This window comes from Miniopterus natalensis, chromosome 18 (genome assembly GCF_054644295.1).
Source record: "Miniopterus natalensis isolate mMinNat1 chromosome 18, mMinNat1.hap1, whole genome shotgun sequence".
In the NCBI taxonomy this organism is placed as follows: Eukaryota; Metazoa; Chordata; class Mammalia; order Chiroptera; family Miniopteridae; genus Miniopterus; species Miniopterus natalensis.
In genome coordinates this window covers 39,627,492-39,641,691 of record NC_142098.1, presented here as the reverse complement: position 1 = coordinate 39,641,691, position 14,200 = coordinate 39,627,492, and the positions used below count along the sequence as shown (strand labels likewise).

At 54.4% G+C, this 14,200-nt stretch overlaps 2 protein-coding genes across 4 annotated transcripts; both read left to right on the top strand.

The window, feature by feature from the left end:
* Positions 1 to 4,692: 4,692 nt before the first annotated feature.
* Positions 4,693 to 8,412, top strand: KLK12 (kallikrein related peptidase 12). Of its 2 annotated transcripts, XM_016205972.2 has the most exons (6): positions 4,693 to 4,721; positions 4,885 to 4,940; positions 5,428 to 5,587; positions 6,394 to 6,653; positions 7,559 to 7,692; positions 8,257 to 8,412. In XM_016205972.2, exons 1-6 carry the CDS (start codon positions 4,693 to 4,695, stop codon positions 8,410 to 8,412), a joined length of 795 nt encoding a protein of 264 aa, XP_016061458.2. The 2 variants fall into 2 exon arrangements, with proteins under 2 accessions (XP_016061458.2, XP_087683449.1); XM_087827323.1 differs by lacking the exons at positions 4,693 to 4,721; positions 4,885 to 4,940; positions 6,394 to 6,653 and having other exon boundaries at positions 5,461 to 5,587.
* A 2,812-nt stretch (positions 8,413 to 11,224) lies between these two features.
* Positions 11,225 to 13,479, top strand: KLK11 (kallikrein related peptidase 11). 2 transcript variants are annotated; one of them, XM_016205971.2, is made up of 5 exons: positions 11,225 to 11,264; positions 11,698 to 11,854; positions 12,232 to 12,497; positions 13,041 to 13,177; positions 13,327 to 13,479. In XM_016205971.2, exons 1-5 carry the CDS (start codon positions 11,225 to 11,227, stop codon positions 13,477 to 13,479), a joined length of 753 nt encoding a protein of 250 aa, XP_016061457.1. The 2 variants fall into 2 exon arrangements, with proteins under 2 accessions (XP_016061457.1, XP_016061456.1); XM_016205970.2 differs by having other exon boundaries at positions 12,127 to 12,497.
* The last annotated feature ends 721 nt before the right edge of the window (positions 13,480 to 14,200 follow it).

Here is a 14,200-nt window from a genome sequence, read left to right as displayed (position 1 = left end):
ACATAGATTTCTTATTATAAATTATATCACAGGGGACAATGGCTTTGAAGCCAACCTTTGATTCTAACAAGTTCAACGATAAGGTGAGAGAAGCAGACAGGCTGTGGGAGGGTTGAAGAGGCAGGAGACCCAGGTCAGGCTTTTTGGAAGCAAAAGGGACTGGGACCCCAGGAGCTCAGGAGACAGGTTTCAGAGACAGGGAGCGAGTGGGTAGTTAAGACAATCCTGGGAGCTGATGGGATGTCTCAGAAGAAACAAAGGAAACTGGGTCCTAGATAAGATTGGACTCCTGAGGGTCTGAACCAGGGGACTGGGTGGAGGTGGGGCCGCCACACAGACAGAGTGGGGTCTGAGAACAGGCCGATGGGGGACAGAAGGTGAGCCAAGTCTGGGTCATTCAGGAAGCTGTTGGAGGCACAGGCCTGAAGCTGGGGAGAGGCCTGAGAACCAATCTGCCCCACTGACAGGTGACAGGTGAAACTGTGAGGTATATGCAGGCTTAGGATGGGGCCTGGGAACACCCTTGTTTGTACAGACACCTGTGAAGGGAAAAAAGGCCTATTCATGCAGGAGGCCAGGAAGGAGAGTCAACAAAGTAGGAGGAAAACCAGAAATGCCTGGCGTCCGGAAGCCGGGAGAGGAGCGGGTGGCATGTGGAATGCTGTGGGAAATTTGAGTAAGAAAAGGACAGGCGGGTGACCACTCGGTTGCTCAACATGAAAGTCTGTGGAAACCCAAAAAGAGTGTGGCCACAGGGTGCAAGCAGTGAGTAGATCTCCAAGGGGATGTTTTGCTGGGAAGGGTGGTAGGAAGACAGGGTTGTGGGGCTGATCTCAGAGTGTTTGTTGAGTGACTGAATGAATGAGCAGAGAATCAAATGCGAGAGGTGGAAAGATAGACAAAAGAGAAAGTTGTAGCATCAAGTTGTGGCTGATATTTCTTCACATCCAAGGGGAAAAAAGATTCTTGTCATCTAAGTCAGCTTCGCACATTTTTTATAAAGAAACTAACTTTCTCTGTCTGACTTAAGTCACTTAGCGTGGTACCCTCTAGGTCCATCCATGTTGTCACAAATGGTAAGTTTTCGTTCCTTTTTTATGGCTAATATTCCATTGTATAAATGTACCACATTTTCTTTCTTTTTTAAAAAAAAAATTGTTTTATTGATTTCAGAGAGAGGGAGGGAGAGGGAGAGAGAGATAGAAACAGCAATGATTGCCCGGCCGGGCGTGGCTCAGCGGTTGAGCATCGACCTAGGATCCAGGCGATCAGGGTTTGATTTCCAGTCAGGGCACATGCCCGGGTTGCGGGCTCGATCAGTGACTCTCTCATCATTGATGTTTCTATCTCTCTCTCTCCCTCTCCTTTCCTCTCTCTAAAATCAATAAAGATATATTTTAAAAAAAGAAAAAAGAAAAAGAAACAGCAATGATGAGAGTGAGTCATGAATCGGCTGCCTCCTGTGAACCCCCTAGTGGGGATCAAGGCCGAAGCCCAGGCTCATGTCCTGACCAGGAATTGAACCTTGATCTCCAGGTTCATGGGTCGATGCTCAACCACTGAGCCACTCCAGCTGGGCTGGGCCACATTTTCTTTATCCAGTCATCTACTAATAGACACTTAACTGCAATTAAAAAATTAAAATTAAAATTGAAAAAATAAAATGCAAAGAAAAAAATTTTAAGAGCTAGAGAGACATTTATTAATTATTTGTAAAAGAGAGCATGAAGCATAAGATACAGACCTTAACTTCAAGGAACTTCCATCCAGAGCTGCGCTGTTCAGTATGGTAGCCACTAGTCATTGTGTGGCTCAGTTGGTTGGGCACTGTCCCATGTACCAAGGGGGTGCCATTTCGATTCCTGGTCAGGGCACATGCCTAGGTTTCAGGCTCAATGCCCAGTGGGGCATGTGCCGGAGGCAGCTGATCGATGTTATGCTCTCACATCAATGTTTCTCTCTCTCCCTCTCCCTTCCTCTCTGTAAAAATCTATTTAAAAATTTTTTTAAATAAAATAAAAAATAAATTGATAAGGATAATTTTGATAGTGTCTACAGCTCACCTACCTGACATCCCCACCCATCTTTGTTAGCATGTTTGATGATCCTGAGAGGAAGCTTTGTGTAGATATTTAGCTTCCTCCCAGCCCCACTTTTCAAATGGGCCCACCAAGGTCAGGACCAGCAAGTGGGCTCACTGGCCCTCAGTGAGTCGTGGGATGCGCTGAATGTTCGACCCAGTCTGTATGATTCCAAAAGCTATCCTCTTGCCCTGGCGGGGTATCTCAGTGGGTAAGGGCATCATCCCGATACACCAAGGTGGCGGGTGCGATCCCCATTCAGGGCACATACATGGAGCAACCAATCCATCTCTCTCTCTCTCTCTCTCTCTCATCAATCAATAATTTTTTTTTAAAGCCTTTCTTTGAAACCTGCAGGAAAGGGCTCACGTTCATCTGTTCACACAAGGACTCAGTCAGTCAGTCATTGGTTGCTTCATATATTTGGATAACAATGAAAAACACAGGCTCTGGAGACAGCCTGCCTGGGTTCAAACTCCGGTTCTGCCACTTGCCAGCTGTGTGCGTGACTTCATCTAGTGGTGCCTCAGTTTCCACACCTATGGCCAGGTGGTGGGGTGGCGGGTTCAATGACGATACCCAAGAGTAAAGTGGGAGGCTTGGGACTGGAGAGCCCCGAGGGCTTCCTGGGGGAGTTGACAAAGGTGCTCAGAGCTACCAGCCAATCCCTGCTCTCTGCGCCTCCAGCTACTAAAAGTGGGAGTGGCTTTAACCAGAAGCCACAGGCTGCACCTGTGCGTCAAAGAGAACCACGAAGCAATCACTCCTCACCCCCACTGCCCTCAGTCCCAGGCAGCTGCTAGTCTGCTTTCCGTGTCTGTGGAGTTGCCTGCTCTGGACATTTCAGATAAACGCAGTCCTACAGCATGTGGCCGCTTGAGTCCATTTTTGGGGGGGAGAGGGGTGTTTTCTCACTCAGCCTCATGTTCCCAAGGTTCATCCATGGTGTAGCATGTGTCACTGCTTTATTCCTTTTATGGCTGTATAATATTCCACTGTGTGGATGGAGCCCATCTGTCCATTGGTGGACCTCAGCTTAATGTGCGTGAGGGCTCTTAAGTGATGAAAATGTTCTCGAATTAGATTGTGGTGATGGTCACACACATGTGAATGTAGTGGGATCCACTGAATTGTAGATTTTAAAATGGTTCAAATGCCGGATTTTATGTTATGTGAATTTTACTCAAAAAAAAAAATTAATAAAGGCAGAGAGAAGGAGAGGGAGGGGGGAGTGGGAAGGGAGGAGACTGTGTTGGATCCATAGTTGTTTTTTTGGGGGTGGTGGTGGTTGTTTTAGGGGGGCAGGTTGGCCAATATTTTAAGTTGGGAAACATCCCCACATAAATCTGAATTTCCTGCTTTTCTGGAAGCGTCAGAGGATTGGGCAACGCTGGGCCCAGGCTCCAGAAGGGCAGCTCCTGATGGAAGCTAAGTGTGGCTTTTATTGCATGTAAATTGCATCCCAATAAACCAGATCTCCCAAAAATCCACCAAAAGGGAGAGGCTGAGTTAGGTGGTTTCGGAACAAATTAAAAGCTGAAGTTTTGTGATTCTGAATTCAGAGGAAAGGAGACCTCAGATCACACAAGAAAGAGAGGCCGCTCCTATCTCTCTCTCCCTCCCCCCCAACCTCCCATCTCTTTCTCAGTGGAAGCCCTTATGCAAAGAAAAACCTTTTGTGGAATTAAGTAAATTGGCCTCACATGTATAAGAAGGCCTGTGCTGCTTGAAGCTGGGAACCACGTTGACTGTGCGTTTGAAAAATGAGCCCTGGCCGGGTGGCTGGGTGAGTTAGAGCGTCGTCCGGATACACTAAGGTCACGAGTTTGATCCGCAGTCAGGGCACACGCAACACTCAAGCAACGGATGCACAAATATGTGGAACAACAAATTGACGTTTCTCCCCAGCCCCCAAATCAATAAGTAAAATTTTTTTTAAAAAAATTCAGTTAGAATCAGACTTTCACAGAGTTTGGAAAACCTCTCCTGTCTCTTCCTGCCGCCTCCTGTGAAATCCCTTCCTTCCCCGGGCTCTCTCTGCCTTAGTTTCCCTGCCTCTCACTTCCACCCTCCTGACCTTTCCCTGCACTGCATGGGGAGGGGCCCGGGTGTCCTTGCCCCACCCTCCCTGAGCCTTCGTCACTGGAGTCGGGATTAGAACCCAGCTCCCAGGTCACCTTGAGTCACCAGCTGGAAGGGGCGGGCTGCTGGCTGGCTTGGAGAAGAGGGGAGAAGGTGTGGGGCAGGGTCTTCCCCCCACAGCCTTCCTGGGTCTCTCCCCTGCTCCCCCTTCCTCCCTGAAGCCCTGAAGCCCAATTAAGTGTCATTAGAGTGAGGAAGAGTTTGTAGGGGATTAGGGGGCGCCCCACCCCGTGTCTCTTACCCTCGACCAGGAAATGGAATGGGCTGGAACAAAGAGAGTTAAAAGCTGTCTCAGCTGCTGACCTGGGACAGACGGACAGAAGGAGGGGGAAGGTGAGGCAGCATGACAGGCGGCTGAGAAGCCAGGCGGCCAGTGGAGTGTTGCTGGCCGGCCGGCAGGCGACGAGATAGGCAGGTAGGCTGGCAGACAGACAACAGAGCACAGGCGGGCTGGGACGGCGGCAGCCACATGGAGGGCCCAGCGGGCAGAGAGACAAGGTGAGCAGGGGCCTGCAGCCGCTGGCCGGGTGGCCGCGGGAGACTGGCAGGGAGAGGGAAGGGGCACCCCCTCCTCTTGGGGCCGACGTGGGAAGGGGGAGGGAGGGAGGGGCTGGCTGACAGGGGAAGGGCCACCTCTGAGCACCCCTCACCTTTCCCCCAGGACCTGGAGGTGGCCAGCCGTGGGGACCAGCATCTTTTTGCTCCTGTGTATTATTGGTGAGTTCCCCAGGGCAAAGGAGAGTCCCCCCTCTTCCGCAAGGGGACCCCCATCTCCCCAGCTCGGCTCTGGCCCAGCCTGGCAGGGAGGCAGGGAGGGGCGTTGGCTCTGTGCCTCCACTTACCTCCAGCTCCCAGGGCCTTCTCACCCCTCCCTGTATCTTTTGACTCATCTCCCTGCTGTCTCCCCGTCCCTATGTCTCTGTCCTTCCTCTCTTTCTCTGCATCCGTATTTCCCCTCTGTCTTTAAGCATCTCTCCGTTTCCCTTTCTCTTCCTCTCTGTATCTCTTGAGTGTCATACTGTGTATTTTCATCACTCGTGTTCCATCGCTGGGTGTCTCCCTGTGTCTGGCTCTCTCGGGGTCTCCGTCTCTCTCCCCTCTTTCTCTCTCTGTGTCTCACCATCTCTGTATCTCTCTTCCTGTCTCTGACCCACAATCTGTGGGTCTCTGACCTCACCTCTCTGGCCCCTTCCCCTGTCCTCAGGGCTCAGCCACGGGGCCTCCGAGAAGATTTATAATGGCACGGAGTGTGAGCCTCACTCACAGCCTTGGCAGGTGGGGCTGTTTGAAGGTGCCAACCTGCGCTGTGGGGGGGTCCTCATTGACCGACGGTGGGTCCTCACAGCCGCCCACTGCAGCGGCAGGTAAGCCCCCTGTGTGGGTCGCTTTTTGGAGTGGGCAAGGAGGGTGATGAGAGGAGAGCCCTGGGGGTAGGGGCTCACAGGAGGGAGCGTCAAGGAGAAAGGAGATGGTCCTGCCGCAAGAGAGCCTGAGGTTAGACAAGTAGGGCTTTTTCAGCAATGGGCCTGGGTGGGGCTGGCTGAGGTGCAGCGGGGTGGAGGGCAGGGAAGGGTCTGGAACCTGCCCACCCACCTCCCCTTATCCTCTCGAGTCCCACTCCCTTTCTACATGGCATCTGTGGCTAAACTCAACCACTTCCTGACCCTGGCTGGGCCCTGGGCCCACGTCTGACCCAAACACTTTGTGCATCCTCAGTGGTCCCATCTGTAAAATGGTACGATGGGGCTTTCTAGGTCTGACACTCTGGATTTTACGCGAAAGGGAAGTTTCGGACACAAAGAGATGGGGAGATTTGGGAACAGGGAGAGACACAAGCAGGACAGAGAGCGTTCACTCAGTCGACAGCCCAGGCAACCTCCCAGGTGGTGGGGACAGAGCAGAGAAGAATGAATACTGACAGCTGCCCCTACCCCTGTGGGCCTCACCAGCTAAGAGAATCAGAAAGGGACACAGATGCAGTGGCGGGGGAGGGGGCGAAGGGGGGGCTGCGGAGATGGAGATAGAGACCAGGAGTCTAAGAGACTGAGGGAGCATCCGAGACAGGGAACGAGAGCAAGTGAACAAGGAACCAAGATGACAGACCAGACGGAGGCAGGAGGGCCTGGGAGCCTGGGGGCAGCCACCCGCTGAGCCAACAATGTAACCCCAGCAGGTACTGGGTGCGCCTGGGGGAGCACAGCCTCAGCCACCTGGACTGGACAGAGCAGATCCGGCGCAGCGGCTTCTCCATGACCTATCCCAGCTACCAGGGAGCCCAGAAGAGCCACGAACATGACCTGCGGCTTCTGAGACTGGGCACCCCCGTCCTCCTGACCCGCAGCGTCCAGCCCCTGGCCCTGCCCACCACCTGTGCGGCGGCTGGCACCGAGTGCCACATCTCGGGCTGGGGCACCACCAACCGACCATGGAGTAAGGGGGCTCTGGGGTCAGGGGTCAAAGTGGGCAAAAGTCTGGGTATAGGGCGAGAGGTCAGGAGTCACACCATCTCGGAGGAAGGATCGTTAAAGGGTCAAAAGGGTCAGGATTGTAGTTTGGGGTCAGAGATGATGTTGGATCAGGTTCTGAGAGTCAAAGCGGTTAAGGGGTTGAATCTGGAGTCAGGAGTCATGGGTCAGGGATGTGGTTAGAGGTCAAAGTGCTGCCAGGGATCATCAGACTGGAGCAAAAGGCATATATAAATGGGGCCATGAAGTCATGGGCCATGGACTCTGGTGGTCAAGGTCACTGACGAGTTGAAGTCATGGGATCCACATGTTGCAAAAGCTGGGCACAATCTAAGGATGGAAACCAGGGGTCATTGGTCTGGGATTGGAAGCCATAGGGTTTGGGGGTGGAGCCAGAGACCGGGGTCATGGAGTCAGGGTTCGAATAACCTAGGATCAGAGGTCACTTTGGAGTAGAGACCAATGGCTTAGAGGGTGCAGAACTGAGGTTGGAGCTCAAGGTGAATACAAGGAATACGGGGTCGGGAGACAAGATGTGAGGTCAAGTTGGGATCAAAGGATGATAGGATTGAAGGTCAAAGGTCACAGTCGCTGAAACTGAAGGAGGAGGTCAGGTCTGTGTTCATTGAACCTGAGGTTGGAGGGACAAGGAGGGTCTAGAGTTATGCACTCAAAGTTAGAGGTTAAAGGTCAGGGCCAATGGACTGCGGTCAAGGGTCACTAGGAAATAAAGTCATAAATCTAAAATTTGGAGGTTCAAGGATTACAGTGGAGGTCACAGGGAGGGGATGGGGTGCAGATTTGGACTGAGTTTCTTTGAGAGGCACGTGGCTATGAAGGAGCCTGCAGCACCCATCTTCCCCCCCCCAGACCCGTTCCCAGACCGGCTCCAATGTCTCAACATCACCATCGTCTCCAATGCCGACTGCCGAGCCGTGTTCCCCGGGAGAATCACGGACAACATGGTGTGTGCGGGAGGCAACCTGGGAATGGATGCCTGCCAGGTGAGCAGATGCAGAACCAGCGGGCATGGGGGGCTCAGGCAGGTAACCTACTGCCTCTCCGGTTCTGAGTCTTCCCCGTACCACCCTCCAGTTGATACCGGCCCAGGTGAGACTCCAGGATGGAGGCAGGAAAGGGGGCCCTAGGGCTCTCTCACCCTCAAACTCTGCTACCCTGCCCTTTGGGCCCTCCAGAGGGGAGGCCTGCCCCTTCCTGCTGGCCAAGGCCCCAGCCACTGTCCTCATGGAGTCCCGCCCTCCTTTGCTGGGACTGATTATTTGTGCCCATACTCTTCCCTCATTGGTCAGGGCCCAGCCATTGTCTTTGAGGGAACTCTACCCTTGGTGGACTCCCGCCCACCATCCCTGGGTTTGGTGCCTAGAGCCGTGTGCCCTTCTCCATGGTCCAGCCATTGCTGTTGTCCTTCCAGAACTTGGCTGTGCTCTTTCTCTGATGACCAGGTTGGAGCCACAGTTCTCAAGGCCCAGGAATGGGTTGGGGAGAGGAAAACTGGAACAGGATTTCTCCCATTTTCAGGCCATGCTCATTTCCCCTTTTCCTTCCAGGGTGACTCTGGTGGCCCCCTGGTGTGCGGAGGAGTCCTTCAGGGTCTGGTGTCCTGGGGGTCTGTGGGGCCTTGCGGGCAAGAAGGCATCCCAGGAGTCTACACCAATATTTGCAAATATGTGGACTGGATCCGGGCTGTCATGAAGAACAACTGACCTGCTCCTTCCACCTCCGCCCTCAGCTTGGGGCCACTCTGAGCTCCAACACCTCCTCCATCGTCAACCCCAGCTCTCACTCTTCTTGGTCTGAGGAATCGTCTTCTCAGAACTTCAACTCCAGCCAGCCCTTCTAAGACCCATGGTTCCGGGAGGAGGGAGTATCTGACTATTTGGAATAAATACAACTGGAGAAGGGGTGATGTCTGTTTATCTGGTATCCCCGTGCTGGTTGAGGTGGAGGGGGGGCTCATTCATTCCCCTACTCACAGGTGTAGAAATAGAGATCAGAGAGAGTGGGGGTTTTCCCTCAGGGGTCACATAGAGATGGTGTAGAGAAAGTTACTTATATCAATAAAAATAAGGAACATTTTTCTCCATCTGACACAACAGGAACAGTAACCAAATGCTTATAAGGTTTTCAAGAGCCCGTAAGCATAAGAATCTGAAGAAGGGTAAAAATTACTGGCTGCAAAATACCAAATGACAACTGTGAAATCAAAATTCATGACTACTTAATTAAATGGCTATAAAACGTAACATTCCTCCAACTAGCCAATGGCAACTTGGTTCTGCTGGAGTGGAGCATGGGTTATATTTAATGATTTAATGTGGGATGTGGGTTGGTCTTCCTGCTGTTGATCATGGAAGGTGGGAAGGCAAAAGGAACTAGCCTATGTCTTAAAATAGTCCTGCCCACCCCCTTGGGGTCTGTCATCACTGCCTCTCCAGGAGATGCAAAGAGAACCTCTCCCTAGTGAATGGAAGAGGAATTTGAGGTGTGATCATGACAGCCGTGGGAACATCTGCTGAGAACCTACTGTCCTTGGCTGTCCTGAAGTCCTTACCCCAACCACCCAAGGCAGGGCTGTCACCCCCAGGTCACAGATGAAGAAACTGAGCCTCACTGGGGTGGAGTCCCTCGTCCTACGTCACCATGGTAGGAAGAGGCAGAGCTGAAGTGTGGGGCCAGGGCCGGCTGCTGTCAGAACCCAGGCCTACCTGGCAGTCCTGCTCCGCATCTGGTTAGGGGAGAGAGGAGGGCAAGACAGGGAGGAGATCCAACCGATAACAAGCTTGAAGAAGTAGGGATTGTCACTCGAGGTGGCTCAGATTTGAGAAGTCATCGGACCCAGGCCACACAGTGAGTAAGTGCCACGGCTGGATTCCAAGGACGCTGGGGCTCCTGGCAGACTGGGAGCAGGAAGAGAGGGGCAGAGGGGAGGGTCGGCAGAGGAGCCTTGATTTCCCATTCTCGGGCCTTGACTCCCACAGGCCCCGACCTGCCTCCCCCACCCTTCTGTCCTGCCCCTTCGCCCGGCAGCAGCCCCACCTCTTCGACGCCCCAGTTCTCCCCCTCCTTGGAATGGAGAAGGGAGGGGCCCAAAAGGAGGCCAGGGGCCCACCTGGGCTCAGGCTGTGGGGAGGGAGGGGCAGGCCCAGGAGGAGATGAGGGGTTTAGAGACAGAGGGAGGGAGGGGAGGAGACAGATGGAGGGACCGAGGCAGAAACAGACCCAAACAGGGATAAAGCAGGAGCAGGAGAGGAGACCTGCAGGGACTGGCAGATGAAAACAGAGACAGAAGGACAGAAAGGCACTGTCGCACAGACGCACCGAGAAATGACACGCGCACAGAATTACAGAAAGGCAGCTGGTGACGGATGAAGAGAGCAACTCAGAGTAAAAGGGCAGGATGTAGACAGATGGATGCACAGGGGAACCTGAGAGGAGCAGAGAGAAGAGGGGCTTGGAGAGGTGACGGAGGCTGACGGCGGGTGGCAGCGCCTGCCTGAGGCCCAAGGCCTGTCTGGGTAGGGCCCCCTCGCACACCCCGCCCCCAGGGCAATAGGCAGGGCTAGGAGGCCCAGTCATCCGGGCCACCCCCCTTTCGCCTGCCTGCCTGGTGCCTCTCGCTCCGGCCCAGCCTGCCCCAGCCTGCCGCAGCTGCCACCACCACTGTGGGCCCCAGGAGCCCCAGCCCCAGAGCCTGTGAGTCTGGGAGGGAAGGGGAGGTCCCACTCCAGGTGGTACCCCACGGAGCGCACCAGGCCTCCTGGGCCTCAGCACCATTTCTCCCTCTGCTCTATCTTTCTAGGCTTGGGTGGAGGTTCTCTGTTTCTCTCTGCTTCTCTAGCCAGCTGCCCCCAACCCCAGTGACCTCTGACCCCAGCTTCTGTCCCTGAGCCCAGCCCTCCACCTCTACCCCCGCTGGCCAGGGCAGCTGAGGACACTGACTCTTCCTGTGCTCAGCCCTGCCCATCTCTGTCCAGGTGCCCGTCCAAGGGGTAGGGGTGCAGCAGGGCAGGGTCCAAAACACCATCCCAGGCGGACCTGCCTCTGCGGCCCAGGGAGCCCGTGAAGGGCCCACGTCACCCTGGGTGGTTTCCGAATGATGCCAATCCCCATTATCCTCCTGCTCCAAGCTGTTGGGCCCTAGCCAGGCCTCAGGTGGGCACAGAGAAAACATTCTCCAAAATGAACCTCAGAGGTTCGGTGGTTGACCTAAAACAAGGCAAAGCCTCTCCCAGCCATCCTCCTGGGCTGCCAGGAGCTTCTAGCTGAGGTCCGGTCCCTCCAAGGCCGCCCTCCGTCCCCAAGGTTCATTTCAAGGCATCCGAGGCTGGGGTGCTGTGAGAACCAGGGGGTTCTTCAAGCCCTGTTGTTTCTCCCTGGGGACCATCGGAGCAGGAGCAGGCGAGGGAGACGGGAGAGGGCACGAGCCGACCTGCGATCTCCCCATAAAGCGAACTGGCCCCTGTACTTCCTTGTTTCCAGAAGAACCTGGGGCCTGCCCTCCCCCTGCTCCAGGCCATGACGATTCTGCAATTAATCATGCTTGCTCTGGTGACAGGTACGGTGGTGACGGGGACAGGTAGGGGCCTCCCTCTCACACCTCTAGCATCCCCCAACCCTCTGTGCCTGGACGTGGACAGGGCCGATATTCAAAATACAGACTAACCTGGAGGGCGTCTGAATAGACAAATGAGCCATAATGAGGTCCTGGAGGCCCTTGGCTTTAGCAGGTGTAAACCCTATAGATGCTAGAATGGGGAGAGGCCCAGGGGGGTCCCAGGGGAGGGGCCAGGGTCCCCAGGCTGGAGTGGGAGCCATCCAAAGAGCTCAGGGCAGTGGCTATTGGCCAACCGCTATGCCAATCATTCAATGCAGTCATCCATACAGTGTGTCCCAGAGAGACACCAGGCCGGGGAACAGATACCCGCCCTCTGACTCCCCTGGGAGCCCTCTCATGCCTGAGCCCCCTCTTTTGCCCCCACCCCCTCCAGGGCGTGTAGGGGGAGAGACCAGGATCATCAAGGGGTACGAGTGTCCTCCTCATTCCAAGCCCTGGCAGGTGGCTCTGTTTCAGAAGACGCGTCTGCTCTGTGGGGCGACCCTCATCGCCCCCAAATGGCTCCTGACAGCTGCTCACTGCCGCAAGCCGTGGGTGCGGGGGCTGGGGCGGGGATGGGAGGGGGCTGGAGTTGGAGAGATGCATGGGAGGGGCTGGGGGATGGGGAGAATGTGAATGGGGGAGAAAGGTGGGCACACAGGTGGGGTGGTTAGCATTGGTCGTGGGAGGCCACTGGGGATTGAGGAAGGAGAGATGGGTGATATTGGAACTGGGACGAGGTTGAAAATGGGGCTGGAAGCTGAGTGGGGATACAGTTTGGAAGGGGACTTCCATGGGACCGGGGGTGAGGTTGGAAGTGGAGGTGGAGGTGCACTCTTGTCTCCCCACACCACCACCCTGTGTCTCTCGCCCCACCTCCCGTCTCTCCCTACCCTTCCATCTCTGACCACCATCTCTCCCACCTCAGCCAATACATAGTTCACCTGGGGATGCACTACCTTCAGCGACGGGACGGCTGGGAGCAGACCCGAATGGCCACGGAGTCCTTCCCCCACCCAGACTTCAACAACAGCCTACCCAACAAAGACCACCGCAACGACATCATGCTGGTGAAGATGGTGGCACCAGCCATCATCACCTGGGCTGTGAGGGCCCTGGCCCTGCCATCACGCTGCGTCACCCCTGGCACCCGCTGCCTCATTTCCGGCTGGGGCACCACATCCAGCCCCCAGTGTAGGAGCTCCACGGGGGAACGTGCTGGGGGGCAGGGTGGTCATGATTTAGTAGAAGGACATAGGAAACCAGAAGAATCTTCCCAAATGAGTCACAGTGATAAAAGAGGGGGCTATATTGGGGTGCCAGCAGTGGGATCAGGTGAAAGGAGGAGTGGAAAGTAAAGGTCGGGAGGGGGGGAGGTGGAGACAGAACTTTGGGTCTTGCAGGGAAACAGATGGGAAGTTCAGTCCCTGATCCATACCTGCTGTTGTAGGATCTTGGGCAAGTGGCTTCACCTCTGTCAACCTTGGTTTTCTTCTCTGTAAAATGAGAATAATTACACCCACCTACCAGGGCTGGATTAGAGATAAAGTATATAGAGCAACTAAGAATTTACTCGATAGCTGTTGTTACAGGCAGAGAGATGAGTTGGCTGTCAGCAGGCATGGGGACTGGATTCAGAGCAAGTTCCCAGGTGTTGGGTGCAGAGCAAGCCCTGCAGTGTAGGGCACTGAGCCAGGAGGCTCTCGTGCTCCACACCCCTTCCTGCCGTTTCCACAGTGCACCTGCCCCATACCTTGCGATGTGCCAACATCACCATCATCGATCACAAGGAGTGTGAGAACGCCTACCCCGGCAACATCACAGACACCATGGTGTGCGCCAGCGTTCAGGAGGAAGGCAAGGACTCGTGCCAGGTCAGAGGGCAGGGCCTGGGTCTCCAACCTCAACTGTGTCTTCATCTGCACCCACCATCCCTACCTCTTCCCTCACACCACGCCCAACACCTTCCCCTCTTCCAAGGCCTCCCGTCCTCTCTGACTGGTTCTCTCCCCCCCATCCCCAGGGTGACTCTGGAGGCCCTCTGGTGTGTAATGGGTCTCTTCAAGGCATTATCTCCTGGGGTCAGGACCCATGTGCCGTCACCAGAAAGCCCGGTGTCTACACTAAGGTCTGCAAATACGTGGACTGGATTCGGGAGACAATGAAGAACAATTAGCCGGGACCAGCTCACCGTCCTCACCTACACCCCCACGCCTACATGGCAATGTGGTTCCTGTTCATTCTGCTCCCAGTGAAGCCTGAGCCACCACCCCTTTCAGTACTTTCTTTGGGATTCCTTGACTAGCTAGATGTTGGAACTTAATAAACAACTCATTGGAATTAAAGAGCCCTGGGTTCAAATCCAACCTCGCATTAACTTGTGACTCTGGGAGTGATTATTAAGAGCTGTTTGGTTCACTGTGGTATCCCCAACCCAAAGACAGTAGTGGAACAAGATTTCAATAAATATTTAGGATGAATCTCCTGCCTGCTTACTGAGTGCCAGCCCTTGGCTAAAGGGCTCTTAAATGTATCAGTTCACGTACCCCAGTTAACGTGAGGTCGGTGCTACTCTTATACCTATTTTGCAGATGAGAAAACTGAGGCACCGTGAAATGAAGTTACTTGCTCATGGTAACACAGCCAGTAAGTAGAAAAGCAAGGAGTCTGAAGCAGGGCTGATTTCTTAACTACTGAGCTGTACTGCCTCGAGACTCAGTTTCCTTGCCTGTAGAGTCCCGAGTGCAAAAAGTACCCTAGCACGTGAAGCCCATCTGCGCGCGCAGAGAAGACTGACTGAAAGGCAGCCGTCATTGTTTTGTTCCCAACCTCCAGATAGGTAGGTAATTCGCTGAGACCTGCGCAGACCAACACGGTAGCCACTAACCACATGTGGC

Excerpts from the sequence above, each read along its gene's own strand:
- KLK12 (XM_016205972.2), top strand. The coding sequence starts at position 4,693 with ATGGAGGGCCCAGCGGGCAGAGAGACAAG. Across the intron at positions 5,588-6,393 it reads GCCGCCCACTGCAGCGGCAG|CAGGTACTGGGTGCGCCTGG; the intron begins GTAAGCCCCCTG and ends ATGTAACCCCAG. Across the intron at positions 6,654-7,558 it reads CACCACCAACCGACCATGGA|ACCCGTTCCCAGACCGGCTC; the intron begins GTAAGGGGGCTC and ends TCCCCCCCCCAG.
- KLK11 (XM_016205970.2), top strand. The coding sequence starts at position 11,225 with ATGACGATTCTGCAATTAATCATGCTTGCTCTGGTGACAG. Across the intron at positions 11,855-12,126 it reads GCTGCTCACTGCCGCAAGCC|GTGGAGGTGCACTCTTGTCT; the intron begins GTGGGTGCGGGG and ends TTGGAAGTGGAG. Across the intron at positions 13,178-13,326 it reads AAGGCAAGGACTCGTGCCAG|GGTGACTCTGGAGGCCCTCT; the intron begins GTCAGAGGGCAG and ends CCCCATCCCCAG.